Below are 25,679 nucleotides of genomic sequence, written 5' to 3'. Positions count from 1 at the left end.
TGAACAAATTGAAGGTTTGTGGCAACCCTGAGTTGACCAAGTCTATCAGCACCATCTTTCCAAAAGCATATGCTCATTTTGGGTTTTTGTGTCACAGCTTGGTAATTCTCATAATATTTCAAGTATTTTCATGATTATATATCTGCTATGGTGATTTGTGATCAGTGACCCTTCACGTTACTATTGTAATTGTTTTGGAGCACCATGAACCGTGCCCATATAAGACAGTGAACTTAATCAATAAATGGTGTATATGTTCTGACTGCTCCACTGACCCGCAGATCCCCTGTCTCTCTCCCTCTCCTAGGGCTGTCCTATGCCTTGAGTCACAATAATATTGAAATTAGGCCAGTTAATAACCCAATAATGGCCTCTACGTGTTCAAGTGAAGAGTTGCAAGATTCTCCTTTTAATCAAAAGCAGTAAGTGATTAAGCTTAGTGAGGAAGCACGTCAAAAGTCAAAATAAGCCAGAAGCTAGGTTTTTTGTGCCAAATAGTTTGCCAAGTTGTGAATGCAAAGGAAAACTTCTTGAAGGAAGTTAAAAGTGCTACCCAGGTGAACATACAAATGATAAGGAAGAGAAACAGCCTTTTTGTTGATATGAATGACATTTGAGTGGTCTGGATAGATCAAACCAGGCACAACATTCCCTTAAGCCAAAGCTTACTCAGAGCAACATTGTAACTCTCTTCAATTCTGTAAAAGCTGAGAGAGGCCAGGAAGCTGAAGAAGAAAAGTCTGAAGCTAGCAAATGTTGGTGCCCGAAGTTTAAAGAAAGGAGCTGTCTCTGTAACATAAACACATAAGGTGAATTCTGAGTGCTGATGGAGAAGCTGCCAGCTGTGAGACCATTGATGAAGATGATTACACTAAACAACAGATTTTCAGTGTAGACAAAATAGCCTTCTATTGGAAGAAGATGCCATTTAGGCCTTCCGTAGCTTCAAAGGACAGGCTCACTCTCTTGTTAGGGGCTCAGGCAGCTGGTGACTTGAAGTGGAAGCCAATATTCATTTACCATTCTGAAAAGCCTAGGGCCCTTAAAAATTATGCGAAATTTGTGTGCTCTTTTAACAGGTGCCCTGTAAGTAGAACAACAGAGCCTAAATGAGAGTGTCTCTGTTTACAGCATGGTTTACTGAACACTTTAAGCCCGCTGTTGAGACCTGTGGTTCAAAAAAAAAGATTTCTTCCAAAATATTGTTGCTCATTGACAATACACCTAGTCACCCAAGAGCTCTGATAGAGATTTCAAGAAGATGAATGTTGTTTTCATGTCTGCAAACATGACATCTGATTTGGTTTGTCTGTGTCCCCACCCAAATCTCATCTTGAATTGTAGCTCTCATGATTCCCACGTGTTGTGAGAGGGGACCTGTTGGGAAATAATACAATCATGGGGGTGGTTTTCCCCATACTGTTCTCGTGGTAGTGAATAAGTCTCACAAGATTTGATGATTTTATAAGGGGTTTCCCCTTTCACTTGCCTGTCATCATTCTCTCTTGTCTACCGCCATGTAAGACGTGCCTTTCACCTTCTGCCATGACTGAGGCTTCTTCAGCCAGGTGGAATCGTGAGTCCATTAAGTGTCTCTCCTTTATAAATTACCCAATCTCAGGTATGTCTTTATCAGCAGCATGAAAACAGATGAATATAACATTCATTCTGCAGCATATGGATCAAAGAGTCATTCCGACTTGCAAGTCTTCTTAGTTAAAAGTACACTCCATAAGGCTATATCTGCCATAGATAGTGATTCCTCTGACGGACCTGGGCAAAGTCCATCGGAAACTTCTGGAGGACTATTTGTAATCCAAAGGATAAATGCTTGAAGGGATAGATACCCCATTCTCCATGATGTGTTTATTTTACATTGCATGCCTGTATGAAAACATCTCATGTGCCCCATAAATACATACAGCATGTACCCACAAACATTTAAAAAAGGAATTTAAAAATTAAAAAAAAAGAAAACCTTCTGGAAAAGAATCACCATTCTAGATGCCATTAAGAACGTTTATGATTAATGGGGAAAAGGTCAAAATATCAACATTAACAGGAGTTTAGAGGTTGATTCCAACCTTCGTGGATGACTTTGAGGGGGTTCAAGACTTTAGTGGAGGAAGAAACTGCAGATGCGGTAAAAACTGCCAGAGAAGTAGAATGAGAAGTGAAGCCTGTAAATGTGACTGAATTGCTGTAATTTCATGATCAAACTTGAAGTTAGGAGGAGTTACTTCTTATGGATGAGCCAAGAAAATAGTTTCTTGGGGTGGAATCTACTCTTGGTGAGCATGCTGTGCACACTGTTGAAATGACCAGAGGGGATTTAGAATATTACATCAACTTAGTTGATAAAACAGTGGTAAGCTTCGGGCAGATTTTGACTCTAGCTTTTTTTTTTTTCTTTTTCTTTTTCTTTTGAGACAGAGTCTCCTCTGTTGCCCAGACTGGAGTGCAGTGGCATAATCACGGCTCACTGTAGCCTCAGCTTCCCAGACTAAGGTGATCCTCTCACCTCAGCCTCCTGAATAGCTGGACTTCAGGCATGTACCACCAAGCCTAACTAATTTTTCGTATTTTTAGTAGAGGTGGAGTTTTGCCATGTTACTGGTCTCGAACACCTGGGCTCAAGTAATCCTCCTATCTTGGCCTCTCAAAGTGCTGGGATTACAGGTGTGAGCCACCACACCCAGCCTTGACTCCAAGTTTGAAAAAATTTTACTGTGGGTAAAATGCTGTCAAACAATATTGCATACAACAGAGAAAGTTTTCCTGAAAGGAAAAGTCAGTCGATGTGGCAAACTTCATTGTTGTCTTATTTTAAAAATTGCCACAGCTGGATGGGGCAGTTTCTCATGCCTGTAATGCCAGCAGTTTGGGAAGCTGAGATGAGAGGATTGCTTGAGGCCAGAAGCTTGAGACCAGCCTGGATAACATAGTGAGATCCTGTCTCTACAAAAAATTAAAAATGAAAAAAAAAAAAAGTATTTTAAAAAGAGACATTGCCACAGCCACCCCTACCTTCGGCAACCACCACCCTGATCACAGCAGCCATCCACATCAAGGCAAGACCCTTCCTCAGCAAAAAGATTATGACTTGCTGATGACTCAGATGACCATTAGCATTTTTTAGCAATAAAGTATTAGGTACTTTTTTTTTTTGACATAATGCTATCACACACTTAACAGACTACAGTATAGTGTAAACATAACTTTCATATGCACTGGAAAACAAAACATTCATGTGACTTACTTTATTGTGATACTCATTTGTTGTAGTGGTCTGGAATCAAACCAGACCTTGATGAATCAAACCAGGCTTGATGAATTACCCAGAGAGAAAGTTAGACTGAAATGAAACATACTAGGTGAATTATAGTGTAGGTGGCAGAAAAATGTGACGAGTTCTACGTAGCATGTCCACCATAGTAACCCTCACCACTGCGGGCCAGTCAGATATAATCCATTGCAGGGATGTCTGTCGTGTCCAGGTTTCAGGCAACCTACTTTGAGGTTGTAATAATTATGTCTATTCTTCTCTGTTTCTGAGGCCTTATAAGGTCTGCTGATCGTGGAGTTAGGTGTAGTATAATATAAGAATTAGAAGCACTCAGAGAGGCTGGGTGCAGTGGCTCATATCTGTAATCCCAGCACTTTGGGAGGCCAAGGCAGGCGGATCACCCAAGGTCAGGAGTTGGAGACCAACCTGGCTGGCCAACATGGCAAAACTCCGTCTCCACTAAAAATACAAAAATTAGCCAGCCATGGTGGCAGGCACCTGTAATCCCAGCCATTCAGGAGGCTGGGCAGGAGAATCACTTGAACCTGGGAAGTGGAGATTGCTGTGAGCTGAGATCGTGCCACTGCACTCCAGCCTGGGTGACAGAGTAAGACTCTGTCTCAAAAAAAAAAAAAAAAAAAAAAGCAGTCAGAAAAATGAGCACGTCTGTCTTTTCAGTTCTAGAGACCTAACTCCTTTTGAATAGGAAAGGATACATATGCTAATTATGCCCAAGGGTTGTAATCCTGATTTTAACCCAGCCAAAAGTGAAATGGTGTTTGTTTTACTTTGGTATCAGCAGCACACTCAAACTCCTTGCGGCTTTACCATAGACCCACTGGGAGAGTTAAAACAAAGTGTTCTTTCTCTTCATCCCTGTGCCTCTTATACTACCTCCTTTTCTCAGAATAACAACCTATCCCACAGAGGTCAGTGGGAAAGAGGAGGTATGCTCTCTTCTAAATGGCTGGGTCTTTGAACGTAGTCGGGACATTTCAAATCATAGTTTGCATAAAAGATTCCCCTTCCCACAGTCAAAATAGCTGTTCTCAGCTTCTCATTATGACATATAATCTTTAAAAGAAAAACAACTTGAAATTTATACCCACCATCTCTTTCAAGTTGTCCCTGGTTCCTCTCTTCTTTTCAGGATTGAAATTTGCCCTCCCTCTTTTCAGGATTGAAATTGCCTTCCCTCCCAGTCACTTCAGGTAGATGGTTGTGCTTTGCTCTCTCTTCCTAATGTGGGACACTGATCAGGCTTGATGAATTCCTTCCAACTCTCCCACTGACTTACTATGCCCCTCACCTCTATCCATTGGCACTAGCTGGGAAAAAATTACATGCAGCCTGGCATAGTGGTACACGCCTGCAGTCCCAGCTGCTCAGAAGGCTATGGCAAGTTGAGGGCTTTAGTACCCCTTGATCATGCCTGTGAGTAGCCACTGCCCTCCAGCCTGGGACAGCATAGTGAGACCCCATCCATAAATAAACAAACAAACAAATAGAAATCACACTCAGTGGATAAATGAAATGTGGCATATACATACAATAAAATATATAAAATGAAATGTGGTATATACGCTTTGAAAAAGAAGGAAATTCTGCCATATGCAACAACATGGATGAGACTGGAAGACTATATGCTGAGTGGAATAAGCCAGTCACTGGAGAATAAATACTGCATGATTCTGCTTCTGTGAGGTATCTAAAATAGTCAAACTCACAGAAACAGAGAGTGGAACGGTAGGTGCCAGGGTCTGGGGGGAGAAAGGGATGGGAATTACTGTTCAGTGGATCTAAAGTCATGCAAGGTGAGTAAGTTTTCAAGGTCTGCTGTACAACCCTGCACCACCATTAACAAAACTGTATTGTGCACTTAAATATTTGTTAAGAGGGTAGATGTCATGTTAAGTGTTCTTACTACAGTAAAGAAAAAAAGAAACCACACTCAGATAGCTTCCAGGTCAGTAGATTCAGACACAATTTTCAGTGAGTGTAGAGAGAAGAGAGCCCAACTAGACTGTGGTGAGAAGATAGGGACTGGCCACTGCAGGTGTCCCTGGGAAGAGACTTTGTAGTTTGAGCACAAGTTTTCTCAAATGAAGTTATCTGCTCTGACTCATAGGGTCCTGCGAGGATCTAATTAGATGCCTGTTTGTGAGTTTTGAAATACAAAGTGATGATAATTTAAGTAAACACATATTCACAAAGGCCTCCTGAAAGATTTTCCTGACTTTATGTGATTCACTAACCCAGGCCTGTCCTCTCTACTTTGGGTCTTCTTAAGTAGCTGTTGTGGAGTGAGGGGTTTTAAGAATTGTAAGTGGGGGAGTTTACAGAGTGCTTACTTCTTAAATAGGAGGAATTCCATTCAACTGCGTTTTCTGTTTTGTTTTTTTTTACTTCCACTAAAGGACAGATTAACAGAGGAGCTGCGGGAGGAAAGGAAAGGAAGGAGTCTATAAACCTCACCATCAGGTGCCTATACAGTGTCTGGGGAGACTAGATCTACTCATTTAAAAGGAACTGCCCAGCAGTACAAGGCTTATTATCTGATTGTTTCACAAACAGATGATATAAGTCATGGTTAAATGGCTTGCCTGGGTGATACAGCAGAGAGAATTATTCTGCAAGATGCACTTCAATATGCCCTATGGGAGATGGGTGGCTAAAACTGTTAACCACATGTGGGATGAACAGTCTGGAAAGAAAGAGTGGACCAGAATGTGAAAGAGATCAACTCAACAGCCATAGAGGCTTAAAACCTCATTTCTAACTTTCAGAGAAAATCTGCTGCTGTTGGCTATGAGGTCTCAACTGCGTTAGAGGGAATTCCCCAATCTAACACTCAAAAAGACCCATAGCTATCACCTTTCCAGGACCAGAAAAGAGACCTTATGAACTCAGTGATGATACCAAAATAGTCATTCTCTACTGCAATGGTTTCCTCTGGGGATAAAAAGGAATGGGATAGGAGTGGAGAACATATACTTTATCTGTAGGGCTCCATTTCATAGGAGAGAGTGAAAAGGGGAAAAGAAAACAATTCAGCTGGATGTGGTGGCTGATGTCTATAATCCCAGCACTTTGGGAGGCCAGGAGTTCAAGACTGACCTGGGCCACATAGTGAGACCCAAGGTTGGTTTAATCCACAGATGCAAAACCCATGGATACAGAAGGCCAACTGTGTTTTTTTTTTTTCCACCCTGAAGGTTGGTATTGAATATTTTAGAGTAGTTTCAAAACAACATCAAGATCCTTCTTTCTTCTTCACTTCATTTCTTTACCAACTTTCAGCCTTTTTATTTCTACTCCTTACTTCTGCTGGTTTTTGTCATTTATTGTTGATTAATTTCAACTTCCGCAAGGCATGTGCAACCCATGTGAAATTTACTTTTGGAAGAAAGAACTTATCTCACACACCAAGTGAGTGTCTAATGGAAACAAAACAAAACACCTCCATTAGAGCTTATTTCTTAAAATCAAAGTGAGTTTTTAGTTCTCTGGAAAAGAAAGTGGGGAGGACAAGGAAATATGAGTTGTCATCTTCTTCTCCCAAGCCTCCCTGTCTCATGATCTCATTCTAGGCCCAAGTGGTCATCTCCACACCCTGGGCTGAGGAAAGGTCATCTCCTGGACACAGGAGTTGCAAGTATGCTGGAGCCAGTAGGGAATTTCCATGCAAGGAACATGATGGTAAAAGCCCGGGAAACAGAAGGGCCACAGCTCCGCCCCAGATATTTTGCCAGGGCTTTTGCCAGGCCATGCTGAATGAAGAAAGATGTCCCTTGTTTTACTTTCGAGAAGACATCTGAGTTAGCCCAGCATATGTGGTTGCGTGTTGCCTGAATAATGGCTTAGAACAGTGCTGTTGTCTCCTCTTTTGAGAATCACTGTCTTACTCAGCTACTTTTATTATGGCAGTCTATTTTTTTTTTTCCTTGAGAGGGAGTCTGACTCTGTTGCCCAGACTGGAGTGCAGTGGCGTGATCCGGGCTCACTGCAACTTCTGCCTCCCTGGTTCAAACAATTCTCTGCCTCAGCCTCCCGAGTAGCTGGCATTACAGGCATCTGCCACCACACCTGGCTAATTTTTTTGTATTTTTAGTAGAAATGAGGTTTCACTATCTTGGCCAGGCTAGTCTTGAACTCCTGACCTCATGATCCACCCGCCTTGGCCTCTCAAAGTGCTGGGATTACAGGCATGAGCCACTGCACCCAGCCATGGCAGTCTATTATATAGCTCAGGACATCAGACATAATTGAGAACCATCGACTCAAAGTTTTTAGGTAAATCAAAATAGCTGGAGTTTCTATGACAGCTCCCAAGAGCTATGGAACCCAACCAGCAAAGTGAAGAGCTAGGTATCCTGGTCCTAACCTCCCAGGATCCATTCTGAGATCTGCCGATCTCGCAGTCCTACCCTTCGGCAAGATAATTCAGAGAGGTTTCCATAAACCTCAGAGCTTACCTACAGCCACATCCTCACCTAGGAAGTATCTGCTCCATATACCTTCTGGGAGCTGGAACAGGTCATCCAGAGAGCATACCTGTCCCAGTAGACCAAGATGTCCAGTCCCCTTAAATAATCCAGACTTTGTTTTATCCTCTTCTCTCCTAGCCAGGGCAAGTGCGGCTCTCACAGTGGGCACACCAGTAGAAGAGGTAGAGTTTTCTGATCCTAGATAATAACCAACAATTATTAAGCGCTCACTGTAAATTTAACACAGCCCTAAGCAATTCAAATACACTAACGCTTTTAACCTTCATAACAACCCTCCAAATAGGTACCATTAGCCCCACTTTACAAATGGGAAAGTAGAGAAAGTGACTTGTCCAAGCAGTGGCTGGTGAGGGCCCTGGCCCACTCAGGCCCTGTGTCTCCATAAGCTGGCCTTTCTGGGGATGTTAAGAAAAGGAGAGGAGGTCTTGCACAATTGATTTATTAAAGAGGAAAAGGATAACCATCCGGAGAGATTTTAAAGGCAGAACAGAAAAATAGTTAAAAACTTAGGCCTGGCCGGGCGCGGTGGCTCACGCCTGTAATCCCAGCACTTTGGGAGGCCGAGGTGGGCGGATCACGAGGTCAAGAGATCGAGACCATGCTGGTCAACATGGTGAAACCCCGTCTCTACTAAAAATAGAAAAAATTAGCTGGGCATGGTGGCACGTGCCTGTAATCCCAGCAACTCAGGAGGCTGAGGCAGGAGAATTGCCTGAACCCAGGAGGCGGAGGTTGCGGTGAGCCGAGATCGCGCCATTGCACTCCAGCCTGGGTAACAAGAGCGAAACTCTGTCTCAAAAAAAAAAAAAAAAAACAAAAACAAAAAACCTTAGGCCTAAAAAATTGCTACCAGACAGCTGTCAAGGGAGACCCCTTGAGAACACAAAGAAGGCAAATAATATCTGCCTGTGAGCTGTTTAGTGTGGTTGGTGACATATTAGAGGAAGTATAAATGCACTGGGTGACTTATGGGAATGCGGAAACAATCTGAGTAACGTCTAGGTAGAATGTGCATCAGAAACCATTACCAGGCCAAACACAGGTAGCTCACACCTGTAATCCTAGTACTTTGTGAGGCTGAGGGGGGCAGATCACCTGAGGCTGGGAGTTTGAGACCAGCCTGACCAACATGGAGAAACCCCATCTCTACTAAAAATACAAAATTAGCCAGGGGTGATGGCTCGTGCCTGTCACAGCTACTCGGGAGACTGAGGCAGGAGAATCGCTTGAACCTGGGAGGCAGAGGTTGTGGTGAGCCGAGATTGCACCATTGCACTCCAGCCTGGACAACAAGAGCAAAACTCTGTCTTAAAAAAAGAAAGAAAGAAAGAAACTACTAGCTAGCCTAGTAGTTTTAAACAAATAATGGAGCAAATTGCTAGAAAACCCTGGGCCAGAATGGAGTTTCTTATTCTTCAGTTTTGTCGCTCAGACCTTGTGGGGAATGAGGTTGGGAAAGGGAGACTTCATTCCGCTCGGGTCTCTGGTTCTGCAAATTCAGAACAACCAGATTGCTTAATCCTGTGCTGTATCTTCCCCTTGAAGATTTCCAGCGAGGCAAGTGCTCTTCTGAGAAGTTCTCCTGCTCTAGTTTTTGATCCCTTTCTTCCTGACCGTGAGGGCACGTTGAGAACAGCCTGGTGGGTAGCAGGGAGGCTGCACCCAGTCCCCAAGGGTGCGGGAGAGCCCAGGGACACTTGGCACTGCTCAGCAGAGGGGCTCTGCTCCTCTGAGCATGCCTGCTGGCAACTGAAAGGTGCCTTGGACTGCTTGGGAGACAAGAAGTAGCTTGCTTGCAGAGAGGGAGATTTTCAGCACAGTGCCTAGGAAATTCACCCTATATTAACAAGAAGATTGGGCTGCAGAGTGTAAAAGCTAGGATGGCCCTGGCGTTTTTAGGCAACCGGCTGAACATGTTCACTGCTTAGAAAATATTTCAATCGGCCACAGCTCTTTCCTGACAGTACCAGTGACTGAGCTCTGGAAAAATAAGGAAGGATATGGATGGGATATGGTGAGTGCCAAGAGATTCCCCTTCCAATTTAGTATTGCTTTCCTTGTGTTTGGGTTTGTATTAGAAAAACAAGCCAGCCGACCATGACTGCTGACTCCGTCAATCCAGAACTATACTGGTAAACACTTGAAATTCACCCTTTGCGGTAAAGGAAGTTTAAACAACAACAAAAAAAGCAACAACCGTTTGCCTCTTGGTAACATCCAATCTGTGCTGGAAAACTCCATTACTCCCAAGAAATATGCAGGACGAGCATGTGTTTTTCCAAGCTGATTTTATTACTTTAACCCAGGAGCCTCTATGACATAGATCACAGAGTCACGGCAGTGATTGAGCTGTCTGGGTGGGCGTGAGTGTTCAGTGTGTGTGTGTGCCATTTTCCCTAATTATTATAGCATAACTTCCTCTTTGCTTTACCAGACTAAATCTCGACAATGAAGCATGATGTGTAAACTTCCCGTATATTTGCTCTTTTCAGTTCTAGGAAAAATCCGAACTGCAGTGGGCAGTGCCCAACTTCTCATGGCCCAGAAATTCTACCAGTTCAGAGAACTGTGTGAAGAAAACCTGGTAGGTAACACTCTCCTTCTACAATTTCCCTGCTAGCGCCATGAGAAGAACATGTCACCAAGACTGGCCCAACTAAAGTAAAACTGATTTTGAACCAAGTCAAGGTCCACTGGAGTCTCTCACTTGGAACAGAGAATTTTTGGATGAATCTGATTTCCTGATTGTCTTAAAATATTTATTTTTCACTTAAATAATCTTAGAAGAAAAAAATCAATCAAGTTAAAACTATTTCCTGCTTTTTTTGTAATGGAAAATTTTCCATTTTCCTGGCTTTCCTATGGCATCTCTGATTTTATTGTTCTTACCAAAATATGAAGGAGCCTTATATTTCAAAAATAATATCACCCAAAAAAATCATTTTGGATAGTGATTTTCTTTCTAAAATGGCAGTCAATGACTATATCCTAATCTGAGTTCTCTGTTTTAATTCAAGAGCCAGAAGTCAAGGGCATCACAAAGTATAGATTTGATCTCCTTGAGACAAATGAAGAATTCATCCTTCTTGGACATGCAGAAACAAAGCAAAACAGGCTGGGCGCAGTGGCTGACGCCTGTAATCCCAGCACTTTGGGAGGGAGGCCAAGGCAGGCGGATCACCTGAGGTCAGGGGTTTGAGACCACCCTGGCCTATATGGTGAAAACCCGTCTCTACAAAAAACACAAAAATTAGCTGGGCGTGATGGTGGGTGCCTGTAGTCCCAGCTACTCAGGAGGCCGAGGCAAGAGAATCGCTTGAACCTGGGAGGCGGAGGTTGCAGTGAGCCAAGATCACGCCATTGCACTCTAGCCTGGGAGACAGAGTAAGACTCTGTCTCAAAAAAAAAAAAAAAAAAAAAAAAAAAAAAATATATATATATATATATATATACAAGTATAGCTTTTATTGCTCAATTTTTGGTCAAGCTAGATCTAAAACAAAGGAAATGAAAAGCAACTTGTTTACATTGTGGCAAGTGAAAACAATTATTTGCAATCTAAATGACTTAAAATGTGATCTTAGAGGTTTTTTGATTTTCTTTTATCCCAACAATTGACAGGCATGATTTTGGCATTTTAACCACTTCTTGTTAACAAGGAGAAATGTAGACTGAAAGAAATTTATGTAGACAGGGATCAACCAAGAGAAAATATAAAGAATGGAAAAGCTGGTAGTCTCCATTCCTCTTTTCTTTTTGTAATCTCTCTTTAGGGCTATTCCTGAACCCTGCCCAATACACACACATTTAAAATTAATTTTCCCTTCTCTCAGAAAAAATAAACTCACCCTTCTTCCAATTTTTCAGAAATTTATTGTGGTATGTGAGATCATTTGTATTAGTAAATTTATTCATAAATGAATTCAGACCAGGCGCTATGGCTCATACCTGTAATCCCAGCACTTTGGGAGGCCAAGTCGGGTGGATCACCAGAGGTAAGGAGTTCAAGACCAGCCTGGCCAACATGATGAAACCCCATCTCTACTAAAAATACAAAAAATTAGCTGGGCATGGTGGTAGGCACCTGTAATCCTAGCTACTCAGGAGGCTGAGGCAGGAGAATCACTTAAACCCGGGAAGCAGAGGTTGCAGTGAGCCAAGATTGCACCACTACACTCTGGCCTGGGCCACAAAAGTGAAACTTCATCTCAAAAAAAAAAAAAAAAAAAAAAAAAAAATTAATTCAATCCAACAAATATTCTTTATTTTTTATTTTTTTATTCTTTTTTGAGACAGAGTCTTGCTCTGTCACCAGACTGGAGTGCAGTGGCACAATCTCTGCTCATTGCAACCTCTGACTCCCTGGTTCAGGTGCTTCTCCTGCCTCAGCCTCCCAAGTAGCTGGGATTACAGGCACACACCACCACGCCCAGCTAATTTTTTGTATTTTTAGTAGAGACAAGGTTTCAACATGTTGGCCAGGATGGTCTCCATCTCCTGACCTCATGATCCGCCCTCCTTGGCCTCCCAAAGTGCTGAGATTACAGGTGTGACCCACTGTGCCCAGCCCAATCCAACAAATATTCTATCAAGCTATGGGCCAGGTACAGAACTGCTAATTTGCAAACTTGCTAATGTGTCACAGATCTTAATTAACATGTTCTCTGTGCTCTAAATATAAGAAAGCTTATGTAAAGCCATATTGCTCAAATATGTATATGAGGAATGGGTACATGAGAAAGTCAACGTGTACATGATACCGGGACAACAACACACCTTGTTAAAAGAAATATATGATGAGCACATTGTGAAGAAAACACTGTACAAATTTTAAAGATGAAATTGTAGATAAAAGTTTTGGCCAGGTGCAGTGGCTCACACCTGCAATCCCAGCACTTTGAGAGGCCGAGGCGGGCAGATCACTTGAGGTCAGAAGTTTGAGACCAGCCTGGCCATCTTGGTAAAATCCTGTCTCTACTAAAAATACGGAAATTTAGCTGGGCATGGTGGATGGGTGCCTATAATCCCAGCTACGCAGGAGGCTGAGGCAGGAGAATAGCTTGAACCTGGAAGGTGGAGGTTACAGTGAGCCAAGATAGCGCCATTGCACTCCAGCCTGGGCAACAAGAGTGAAACTCCCTCTCAATTAAAAAAAAAAAAAAACAGTTTTGAAAATTTTGCAGATTTTTTATTTGAGACGGAGTTTCACTCTTGTTGCCCAGGCTGGCGTGCAGTGCGCATGATACCGGCTCACTGCAATCACCACCTCCTGGATTCAAGTGATTCTCCTGTCTCAGCCTTCCGAGTAGCTGGGATTACAGGTGGCTGCCACCCCACTAGGCTAATTTGTGTTTTAGAAAAAGAAAGGAAAAGAGAAAAGAAAACACTGCAGTGTACCTACATTGTCTGATTCCACTGAACTATCATTTCATACACTGAGGTACTGAAACAATTTAACCAATAGGCCCAGTGACCTCAAGACTTCATTGAATTGCAAAACATGTCTAGTTTAGTTTTAGTTACCAACAAAATAAGGCCAAGTATATTGTGAGATCATCAAACTATATTTGAGAACCACTTTGTCAAAGTTCGTATCTGTCTATTCTGGAAATCTAAATACTGAGAAACACTTTTTTTTTTAGTTTACCAAATCAGAATACTACAGAGAAACACTTTCATTAATTCAGACATTGTTAGAATAGATTTTAATACTGAGTCAAACACAAACCTTAAAATTTCTTTCTTCTAATGAACTTTAGAAGTATTGGGCACTTTGGGAACTATAAATTTATAAATACATCTATTTATTTATTTATTTTTGAGATGGAGTGTCGCTCATGTCACCCAGGCTGGAGTGCAATGGCGCGATCTTCGCTCACTGCAACCTCTGCCTCCCAGGGTCAAGGGATTCTCCTGCCTCAGCCTTCCAAGCAGCTGGGATTACAGGTGTGGGCCACCACACCAGGCTTATTTTTGTATTTTAGTAGAGACGGGGTTTCACCATGTTGGCCAGGCTGGTCTCTAACTACTGACCTCAGGTGATCCACCCACCTTAGCCTCTCCAAGTGCTGGGATTACAGGCGTAAGCCACTATGCCCAGGCTTTATTTATTTTTATTTTGAGTGAGGCCAACAATACTGGTGCTTAAAAGGACTTAAAATGTCTTTATGATTTTGATGGTCATCAGCCTTGCACTTTCCAAAATTCTGACATCAGGGGTTAGTTTTAAAGTATATACTGGCCTCGTGGTATTATAGGACATGGAGTTTCACAGTCTATCCAATTGCCTGAAATACCAAGAGGTCACCAAACCAGATACCAGCTAGGATCTCTTGACATATGGAGGCTGCCACCCATCTAACCGTCAATGCCTTTAGCTACCGCTGCAGGTAGTGATGAACAAAAGCTATGACATTTTCAGACTCCTAGCTGGGTTTTTTCTGGTTTAGAGTGTATAAATTCAGGTTCATGCATTCTATTATCAGGGATATGTGGATGGAGCAAAGAAAGTCAATGCTGAAACATTAAAGAATGTTTACTAATTATTACTTAGCAAATGGGCCATTTCAGACATATAGATATATGTATGTAGAGATAATGTGTTCTCACATTTGCTGTATTATGTTATAGTCAATTTAAAATGAATAAATTTCCAAATGACTTTGTCAAAGCAGTCATATGATAAAATTACTTCCTATGGTAAAATTACTTTCTATATTAGTAAACATCTTAATTATTAAACACATAGTGCTTTGAAAATCCAATATTTTATTACTAATCATTTGTTTACCCTAGTGTTCTACTTAACATGAATATTTAAACTGATCTTATTTTCGATTCCTTATCTGTTCTCTGGATAAATTGTATGGCATGTAGTCGAATACCAACTCTAATAATAACATTCTCCATATTTTTTTCAAAGATGGTATTTTCATTTAAATATGGTGTTTTAAAATACATCCTGTAGTAGATCATGCATTCTGGGATTTTTCGTGTATTTAGACCCTTCCTCCATACCATATTGAATTGATAGATGTGGTATCAGAGCAGAAGAGTTTTACAACCTTGACATTTGAGAATCACTGACTCCAACGGATGAGTGTATAAAATGACCATTTGTAACCTCCCTTAACTCCTCTCTGAAAACGAAAAGGAACTCATCCTCCTTATGTTGTTTAAAATATTTGAAAATGCCTCTTTCACCCTGTGCTTGTCAAGAATTGCCTCTAAAGCATGAATGTTTTTCTTTCTCTTGTGCAGAATCCTAATGCTCATCCAAGACCCACCTCCCAGGATTTGGCAGGGTTTTGGGACATGCTGCAGTTGTCCATAGAAAATATTAGTATGAAATTTGATGAACTTCATCAGTTAAAGGCCAATAATTGGAAACAGATGGATCCTCTTGACAAGAAGGTAGAACAATGTAGATTTTGTATGGTTCATTTAAAAACCTGCACAAACACTGGACAGTCTAAATAGGCTTCTGCATTCAGTCCTGCTGTTTACAATGTGAAATTGAGCTGATATCATATTAATTTCATTGTAATGACAATGTTTACATAGTAATCATTTGGGATATTATCTGTAATATGTTTCAGGCATATTTTTAAAGAAAAACCTGTCTTTGTGAATTGGAAAATGGGAATGTGGCATTTTTTTTTTGTTAATTAAACTTTAAGTTAAATCATTTTAGTCACTGGAAGGAACTGCCTCCATTTTGCTTTTTAAACTAAAATAAATGACATCTTCAGTGCATGAATCCATAGAGCAAGAGTTCAACTTCCTTACACCCCTAGGATGTGTTTTCAAGAAAAATAGGATGCCCTGAAAAATAACAGACTTTGATAATCATTTCATAAATATAGTAATAAAGACATTACTGTTGTTCAAGCCTAAAAATATATACCATAAAGTTTCACAGTAATTACATAAATGTTGGGATTTTTTTTTTTTTTTCAAAAGAGTTTTGCTTTTGGTTGATTTGCCTTGGGGAATATGGCTGACTGGGGTCTCATGCAACAGTTTAGAAATAAAGACTTAAATTCTTTTACTTTAATTAATTAACTGTAATTTTCACATTTGATTATGGTGTTCCACCAGGCTCACACAGGTATCCAATGTCCAGCTCCCCAGGCTGGTCTGTAAAACATGACTTTTTTAACCCTTTGCTTTCCAATGGCCTCGGGTCAAATAGTTCCAAGAAAGTCAACCTCTCAAAATTAGGAATGGCTGTTCCCTTGAAATGCTGGTGACCCTATTCTTTTCAGGTCCCCTCACCTATCAGAGAGCTAACAGCAATCTAATCCATTCTGCTGCCGCATATCATGTTTTCAGGATTCTTGAGGTCAACGGGCTCCCAGGAAAAATCCAGTCCCAAGGGACCATCTGTGACAGGAGGGTGATGCTCTCATCACTGTCCTCCATTTCCACTTCTGTCACCGTCAAAATGGGGTCATAGTGTTAAGTTGGAAAGTATTGTTGATGTACATGTGGCCTCTCACTTGGGAAGCCAAATATTTGCACCCAATCTAGTTTTCTTTAATCTGTGTTTAAAACTATATGCTAGATAAGCTTTAAATCAGTGTTATTTTAAGAAAACACTACAAATGTACACACACTGGTAATTTAGTTTCTAGAGCTGATCCACCTACTCTCTCATTCATTGATTAAAAAAAAAAAAATTAATAATTGGCCAGGCGCAGTGGCTTACGCCTGTAATCCCAGCACTTTGGGAGGCCGAGGTGGGCAGATCACAAGGTCAGGAGATTGAGACCATCCTGGCTAACAGGGTGAAACCCCGTCTTTACTAAAAACACACACACAAAAAAAAAAAATTAGCTGGGCGTGGTGGCATGCGTCTGTAGTCCCAGATACTCGAGAGGCTGAGACAGGAGAATCACTTGAACCCAGGAAGCAGAGGTTGCAGTGAACCGAGATCATGCCACTGCACTCCAGCCTGGGTGACAGAGCGAGACTTCGTCTCAAAAAATAAAAATAAATAATAATAATCATTGTTGGCCGGGCACAGTGGCTCATGCCTGTAATCCCAGCACTTTGGGAGGCCAAGGCGGGCGAATCACTTGATTCTAGGAGTTCAAGACCAACCTGGGCAACATGGTGAAACTCAGTCTCTACAAAAAATACAAAAATTAGCTGGGCGTGGTGGTGCACACTTGCAGTGCCAGCTGCTTGGGAGGCTGAGGTGGGAGGCTTACTGAACTTGGAGAGTTTGATTCTGCAGTGAGCTGTGATTGCACCACTGCACTCCAGCCTGGGTAACAGAGCGAGACCTTGTCTCAGTAATAATAATAATCATAATCATTGTTTAAAAAACCAAAATGTATAAGGAAAGGAAAATGACTCAAAAATATCCAGTATTCAAATTTCTAAAAACATCCACTGAGTCATTCCACAATGAAGATTTAAAATGTCCAAAAGAAGTGATGCAAAGAATCGATATTTACATAGTAAATCATTAGTTAGCTTCATTTTTAAGTTTTTTAATGGACTTTGTCTATGATCAGAGCTTTTCATCACCCCATGAACCTGAGGGGAAAAATGAACGAGCACAATCAGAGTTCATAGAGTATAGTTTGTACTCCAGGCTCTCCTTTTTTCTCTTTTAAGCCACACAGGCTCCACCTGAGGCAGACGGTGGGGCAACTCCAGGGTGAAAAGTTGAACCAGGCACTTGCCCTGGCAAGCAGGGAGGAATTGCTGTGCTGAGCATTGGTGTTAAGACACAGAGTGCCCGTTCGAGAATCACCGAGTCTGTATTTTAAGATAATGTTCTCATTTTGTTTTATGAGAATGGAAGGTATTCTATTTAAAATGAAAACATCAGATTTATGTGCACCCTTTCACAGTCTACAACTTCAGCCTTCTTTCCCTAAAAATCCTTTGTGGTCTAGATGCCATTCTTTCCCGCTGCATTTTTTTTTTTTTTAAAGCCGAAGAGGTGACTGTCTTTTGTTTTTGCAGTGGCATTGAAAATATCCGCCCGTTCCATAGCGTGCTGCTGCCAAGAGGAATGACCTCTTTCATCCTGTGTTAACTTTTTTTCATGGCACAGTTTCTGCCCCTGTGATTGGAATTGCCTCCTGGGCTACCACAGTCATCCCGAGGCTCCTAGTCAGAGTCACCTTGGAACTGACTCCCCTCTCTAGTGTAGGAAATATCAATGGCCTCCCTCTCCTGTGACCCTGTATATTGTATATTGCTTGTGTGTTCGTGTGTGGTGTGCAAAATGGTCTAACCTGGTGCAGCATCAGCAAAGCTAAACAACACAATCTGATACCTCTTCTTCCTCCTTTGGTTAGTTAGGTTTGGTGGGAAGCGGAGGTGGGTGGGCCGGGGAGAGGGCAGAGATGTTTTTAGGCTCTGAACCAGGCTTGCACCCGGTGACTTGCGTCCTTAGAAGGGGAAGCAGAGTTCTAAGATGCTGCTGCAGTCGCTGCTTCCTGGCCCATCTCTGGCACCAGGAGGAGTCTGGAGTCTCCAGAGAGAACCACACTCAATGTGCTGGGAGCGGCAGGCTTTCCGCAAGGGACCTTTAAAGTACCCACTTCTTTCTCTTGGAGAGACCTAGTTCTGCAACCCAGCCTACCCTGGGCCTTAAGCTTACCGGGATTTTTCTTTTTCTTTTTCTTTTTTTTTTTTTTTTTTTTCTGCATCTTTTGACTACCCAAGCCAGAATAATGAAGAAAAAAAAAAAAAATAGATATGCAGTATGCAGATCAGAACTAACCACCCCTAGGTAAAAAATGTGTGTTCTAACTACTGACCTATCCCAGTTTTTCCCAAGCTTGTCCTGAGAAGCTGTGTAATGTCCTGAACCTTCTGCTTTGATCAGGAGAGAAGGGCCCCTCCTCCAGTGCCAAAGAAGCCGGCGAAGGGCCCCGCGCCGCTGATCCGGGAGCGCTCGCTGGAGAGCTCGCAGCGTCAGGAGGCCCGCAAGCGCCTGATGGCCGCCAAGCGCGCCGCGTCCGTCCGCCAGAACTCGGCCACCGAGAGCGCCGAGAGCATCGAGATCTACATCCCCGAGGCGCAGACCCGGCTCTGAGCGCCCCGCGGCCCGGCCGCCGCCGCCAAGTATCTGTCCCTTCCTGCCCCCGCCACCCCTCTGCCGACTCCCTCTTCCCCTCCGAGCCCGTCTGTCTCCGAGCTCAGTGACTTCCACTGTCGTGGTGTAGTTGTCCATCTCGCAGGAGCCGCTCCCCAGTCCCCTCGAAGCCCCCCACCTCCCGGACCCGTTTGCCCATCTTCTTCTTCACCGAGCTTCGCCCCCTGTCCTGATGCCGTCACCCTGCCTCATACTGAGATCCAACCCTTTATTTTCTGGGCAAAGCCAAACCCACCTGTGTAGAAGTGACGCCTTTAGGTCACCCGCCATCCTCAGTTCTCTCGAGCTAGTCTGTTCAGCAATATAAAACCATAGGGTATTTCAGAAATCCAGTATCACAGGTTGACCCTTTAGGACTTACCGTCTTCCACATGAAAGAAACTAGGCCTCCGATTCCCTTTATTTCCCCTAAATGGTTATTCTTTTTAAAAAGCAGATGGCGCACTTTATTTCCAACCTCAGAAATCACACCATCTCACTGGAATCCATGAGGGACACAGAGAAAGGACCAAGCCTGGCCTGGGGGTGGGGGACCTGGATGTGTAGCAAGGATGGGAGAAGCGAAATCGGCAGGTGCTGGGGGCGCCTGCACACTCACAGCTGCACAAACTGCCTCACTGTTACTTCATCAATCACAGCTTCAAATGTTTCAATCAGCAGAAGATTGTAAATTCGATCTTTCAGGGAAATTAATCTATTCTGAAAGGCAATAACATGAAGCAAGGCAAAGGAGGCACTGATGGTTTAGGATACAACATAAGGGATTTTTTTTTTTTTGTCCTATTATTAAGAAAATCTAGACCTGAAATGTTTTCTCAACTCTTATTGTACTGTGTATATTTATATTGTTGTCGTGGCGGCTGTTTTTAAAGGGAAAGTGTCGGTTCTATTAATTTGTTAGCGTCCATCCAGGTGGGCCTACCTGATTCCACATATAAAAGTACGTGTCTGCTTATAAAGCACTGTAAATGGCAGCAAAGCTGTTTGCAGAGAAGAGTTTGGGTTTTCCTGCCATCCCTTTGAATGCTACACATCCGTCTGTTTTAGCCAAGTAGTTCATATTTCAAATCTATTTTCTCCTTCACCTCCTCTCACCACTACAGAGTCCAGTAGTACCTAGCATAGGATTCTGTCCTATGTCAAACAGCTAAAGTAAATTTTTACCCCAATAGACATGCTGCCTCAATCAAAAGAGCTGCCACTGTCATCTTGAGCTTCCAGGTAGTGAGAGAAGAAATTTAACCTTTGAGAGTCAACAGCCATGAAGAAGTTGGGGAAGTCATGATTCATAAACACTGAAAGAAATCAAGGCTTTTGGCAGAGTGTTGACTTAGATTTTAGACCTGTTGATGGGCAGTATGCATCAGTGTCTAGCTGAATTTGTCTTTAAATGCCCTTACTCGGTGGAGTTCAAACACTTAGGATGTGGCAATCTTAAGTATCACTGGCATTTTATGTCCAGCTCACATCCTAAAGCATTTAGAAGTTAAAAATGAAAGACTTTTAGAAACCTACATCAAATATGCTTGCACCAGAGAAGCTTTTTTAAAGGAATACACTCTCATAGCCAGGTGCTAATTTAATTTTACTTATGAAATTAAGAGAGGTGATGGGTTCTGGCAACTAATATTTTCACGGATATATTCTAAAACCACTAGAGAATTCGCTACCTCTCAGAGCCATCGATGCTTTGAGCTACCTTTATAAACAGGGCACAAATGTTTACTGCTGTGGTTTACCAGAAAAGGGCTACTCACTTATTTTAAAACCAACCAACCAACTTTTAACTAGGGTGAACAAAGCACTTTGAGTGCTTTGTGAAATTGGAGCATACAGAGATTTTGAGCTTCAAGTATTTGCTAGTTTAAAAAGAATACACAATACACCTTTACTTTACCTTGTAGCAGCAATGAATAGTCACACAAAGCTTGCATCGAGTAGGGCCAACTGCCACTTGGGTAGCCTATGGTCACATTCAATACTGAGAATGACTTGGAACTCACAGATTAACATGAAAGAAGCAGCGTTCATCCCAAGACCCATGCTCACAATTACAGCTCCGTGCCCTGAGGTAGAGTTCAGATTTGGATTAAAAAATAGATTTCTAATACGATTCAAGATCATCCTACAATATTTTCTTTGGAAACTGGTTTAGCCCAGGATATTTTAAAGAGAGACAAGAGAAGGCCTATTTATCTTGTCTAAGCGAAAGGTATTTGTATATTCATAAGCTATTTTTGGTAAGAATTTTAAATCTTTTAGCTCAAGGCCTACAGGGCATCATGACATTTGCCTTCCTTGAAAAGACAATTTAAATTGTACAAACACTTTATAAAAAGCTAATTATTGATGTTAGAACATGACCCCCACAATGCTGCTTGACCCCTGAAACTGACATTCATGAGCATAACCTTTGTTACATTGTTCTTTTTGATGTAATTTGTAGAAATGTTTTTTAGTTCATAATGGAAAATGTATGTACCCTGAAAAATTACTTATTTTGTTTAACTTTGGTATAAAGGTGTTGGGCATTTTCTTGGGGAGGGGGGGATTACAAAAGAAGTTTGTCTCCCACATCAAAAAACGTTCAAAGAAATTAAGTATTTATTATATTTTTTGCAGATGTTTCCATACAATTCACATAACCTTTTTGTAAAGAGAGATGAAGAAATGGATTAAAGATTTTTAATATTTGAAATGGTAAATAGAACTAATTTATTTGTAATATATTTCTGTTATTTATAGATGTTTCCTTAATGTTTTACTGTGCATTACCACTTTAATTTAAGCCTTATCCTTGTGAATTTACCATTTCTTTTTTAAAACATGTCTAGATGCATATTTTAAATAACTGGAATGTAAATCACTAGCATATCTGAATTCCCAAATGTAATTTTTAAAAATTATTTTGGTTTGGAAAAAAAAAAGATTCATTTGAAAGCCTTCAGATGGAGGGGTGGGGAACATTTTTATGGCTTTATGAATTGGAATTTCATAGGCTTATTTACCTAGATTGTGTGTGAACAAAAAAAAATATTGTAAATAGATGAATGTTTCCCATAATGTAAAAAGAAGAAATTAATAAAATAATTAATGCACTGCTTTCAGGTCTGTGTGTTTTTACTACAGAGTCCCACTTCTTCCCAAATATAATTCATTGTCTTTTGAGGGGAATACTTATGCAATTAAAAAGCATATCATTCTAACTTTCACTGTACGGCATGCGTGCTATTCATTGCTGATGAGGTAGGGACGACTTACATCCTGTTTAAAGGGGTTTCAATACCGAAGAACTAAAAAGTTTACTCTGATAATCCCCCTCGTGAAGTTTCAGGTCAGAAGCTGATAATTACTGTCTAGTTTATAAAGGAGTGTTGAGCCTTTCAAATGTGCAAATTTATGTCAATTTTACCTACTTTGATTTCTCTGCATACATTTCATCTGCTTTGTTTCCTACACAGCTCTCAAATGTAGGGAAAATCAGAAAAATGCCATGTAACTTTCATTCCATCCTTGCAATAATGAAAACCTGTGCCTCACGGAGGTTTGTGACTTGCCCAATGTGACACAATTATTAAAAGACAAAGATTTAAGTCCTGTATCCAAGGCTTTATTCAAGTCCTTTAGTGCCATCTCTGTCATTCTTGCCATATTTAATATTGGTAGTTATTTGCCATTGTCAATTTAATCTGGTTTTCATTTAGGTCATATTTATAAACCTTACTTTATATTTAAAAAAACAAATTTGGCCAGGCGCAGTGCCTCATGCCTGTAATCCCAACACTTTGGGAGGCCGAAGTGGGCAAATCACCTGAGGTCAGGAGTTTGAAACCAGCCTGGCCAACATGGTAAAACCCTGTCTCTACTAATAATACAAAAACTAGCCTGGCATGGTGGCACATGCCTGTAATCCCAGCTACACGGGAGGCTGAATGAGGCAGAAGTACTTGAACCCAAGAGGTGGAGGTTGCAATGAGCTGAGATCATACCACTCCACTCCAGCCTGGGTGACAGAGTGAGACGCTGCCTCAAAAAAAAAAAAAAAAAAAAACAAACTGACCCCCCAAAAGGATAAATTTGAATGTTTTACGATGTGAACTTGTACTTATTTATTGACTGAAAATTCCACAACTCTAAAACGTGTTTCCACAGTGCTTCCTCCTAATCCCACCAACTTTTCACCTGCATGCAACAATCTTGGAAATTAGTAAGCATATGAGCCACTTTTTCTGATTTTTGTACATAAGCAAGACCTATGCCAGTCACCAGAATTAACACACTGTACTTTTGAAACTGCTTTGGAAGAGGAATAATCAAGTGACTGAATCTCTGTGAGGTTACAAAGGCCTCATTACTTTGGTTCATGCACTGACTATTCATGTAGTCTGAACCGTGATTGTACTTTTTGCCTTTTCACAAATTAATTCTTCTGTTTCACTGGGGTTCTTTAAACATTTTAGCTAATCACAAAACAAAATGAGTTAGCTTTTGTATGTAGAAATCAGAATTTCAGTGACGCTACTTCCCATATTACAGAGTCCACGCTCCAAATAAAAATGTTATTTAGATTTTATATAGAAATTAAACAAAATTGTTTGTTACAAACATGACTTTTCTTTTTATGTCTTTGAAATCCACCCCTTGAGAATTCAAACTGATTTTCCTTTAAATAAACGACATCTTAAAAATCAGAGCGTCTGAATGTGTTCATTCTCGAATGCCATTGATACTAAAGGGTGCTGAAATTTCCCTCATGTTTGCTCAATAGGCTGTTTGACTTGTAGCTGCTAAGCCAAGATCGAATCAACTCATTTTGCAAACAAACTGGTGGCCCTGTCTGAAAACCCTTTCTCAGCTCTAACTCAATTACCAGCACAAGCTTACTTACAGTGACTGTAAGTCACTCATCCTCTCCAATAAAGCACAGAGAGGGGAAATAATGTGTTATCTCCTCGTCCTATGCTCTCCTCTGGGCTTACTGCTGGCCCAGGAAGGCATCATCAAAAAATCACAGAAATTCAAAACCCGGGTGTGATTCCCGATTCCTGTGTTTCGGTTTAGACAGTCAAGGGATTATTTCTAGAGGTCTTCTTTGTAAATAAGCACAAGCCTCAACTTAGAGAAAATGGCTGAGAGCAAGCAAACATTTTCATAAATGCCAGTTCAAGCTCTGGCACGCAGCTGACTGAACTGTGGCTATTCATGGGACGAAACACTTTCACTAGTGCTAATTACGATTGCCACGTTCCCTCTTCACACTTCTTGTCTGTCTTCTTGAAGGCTAATTTCATTTGGAAACTTGACAGGTAAATTAGTGTTATTAGCAATCTTCTTTTGAGATCTCCATGAAGAGGTTCTTCAAGTGAAAAACTCTTGCTTTCACTTTGGGAAAGGAGAAGTAGGAACAAATAGGGTCTGCGTTTTCTCTTCTGTTACAGAGGGGAAAACGCGTTCTTCCTGTTGACTATACAAGATTATAAGCAACAATTTCAGATTTCTGTAGTCTTGAATCCAGATGCTTTTACTGCTTCTGAGGACCAATGCTCTATTGGTCCTCTATCTACAAATAACTATTCCAGTGCAGCTACCCTTCAGAGATTTGCATAGTTTTCAGTTGATGAACACTTCCTTCTTTCTCTGAGCAGTTTCAATTACTGAAAGTAAAGAGAAACACCCAGGGAGCTGGAAGACACAATAGATGGCCCCATAAGGTACTGTCGAAGAAGGATCTCCCCAGGCTTAAATAAAAATATTCTAACTGAAAAAGGGAGGGTTCATTTTAGAAGATGTGTGTGTGTGTGTGTGTGTGTGTGTGTGTGTGTGTGTGTGTGTGTGTGTCTTAGGGAATAACCACTTGCTATAGGAAAATGTGTACTGCTGTATGTGACATTTTAAAAAAATACCAGCTTTGTCACACCATTTCCTTTCTAGAATAAAATCTAATGTGCTTTATAACCTCAGCAAATATGATGTTTGTCTGTAATTCCCAAGTGACAGAAGCAGCAAATTTCAAAGGCAGAACTCAAGCAAAAGTGAAAAGGGGATAGTTTAAATAATTTACCCTTAGATTCCTTTCCTGTTTGGTTTAACTTAACATATTTCCTGAGAAGCCCATCCTCTTCAACATGCTCCTTTGCTGACGAGGGGATTGACCTTTTCTCTTCTCTGCAGCCTGGCCGCTGGCTGGAGCAATACCTGGGAGGTCTTGGTGATCCTGGCACTTCCAACATTGAGTTTGGCAAACATGAAAGCAACTCGAGGGCTCCTGAACTTTTTCTTAACATTAGTCAAGCAAGGTAATGAGCCTGGAATGACTGAAGAGGGATCCTTTCCAAGGAGCTGGTGCCTGTGTGTCTAGTTTTGAGTTAATACACCAGGGATACCTTGACCATCAAGTCATTCAAAATGAAATCCAGGAAATCTTACAGAGAGAGTGAAAATGGATCAATAATTTGGAACACTGGAACGGTGGAGACGTGTTGACACAGGAAAATGGGGATTTCCAAACTGAATTCAAGTGAGGGTTAAGCACTTCATCAATAGTGGTGTCGGGGGGAATAATTATTTAGATAATTCTGAGTAATTCTGCAGAAAAGAAAGAAAGGAAAACACTCCACCAAGAGGACCTAAGATGTTTTGGCATCAGCGTATCCAAAGATCCATCAGTGGCTAAACTCATCATGTTCTCAATGGTAGTTCATTTGAAGATAGGATGAGGATGCCAATGACCAACTATTCTTCTAGCAAAGACAACACTTTAGAG

General features: G+C 41.3%; 1 protein-coding gene across 20 annotated transcripts in view; it reads left to right on the top strand.

Annotated features, from left to right (window-relative positions):
• Positions 1-22,019, top strand: part of DLGAP1 (DLG associated protein 1) — a 966,546-nt gene extending 944,527 nt beyond the window's left edge. For 17 of the 20 annotated variants that reach the window (XM_074383719.1, XM_074383721.1, XM_039463610.2 and 14 more), the window contains 3 exons: positions 10,287-10,378; positions 15,055-15,207; positions 18,647-22,019. In XM_074383719.1, the coding sequence (XP_074239820.1) occupies positions 10,287-10,378; positions 15,055-15,207; positions 18,647-18,856 (455 nt within the window). In that variant the 3' untranslated portion in view covers positions 18,857-22,019. Of the gene's footprint in view, positions 1-10,286; positions 10,379-15,054; positions 15,749-18,646 lie in introns of those variants that run through there. The other 3 variants (XM_074383726.1, XM_074383729.1, XM_074383730.1) reach the window with 1 other exon arrangement.
• The last annotated feature ends 3,660 nt before the right edge of the window (positions 22,020-25,679 follow it).

The sequence above is a fragment of the Saimiri boliviensis genome, chromosome 13 (genome assembly GCF_048565385.1).
Source record: "Saimiri boliviensis isolate mSaiBol1 chromosome 13, mSaiBol1.pri, whole genome shotgun sequence".
NCBI classification, from domain to species: domain Eukaryota; kingdom Metazoa; phylum Chordata; class Mammalia; order Primates; family Cebidae; genus Saimiri; species Saimiri boliviensis.
This window is presented reverse-complemented; position numbering and strand designations above follow the sequence as displayed.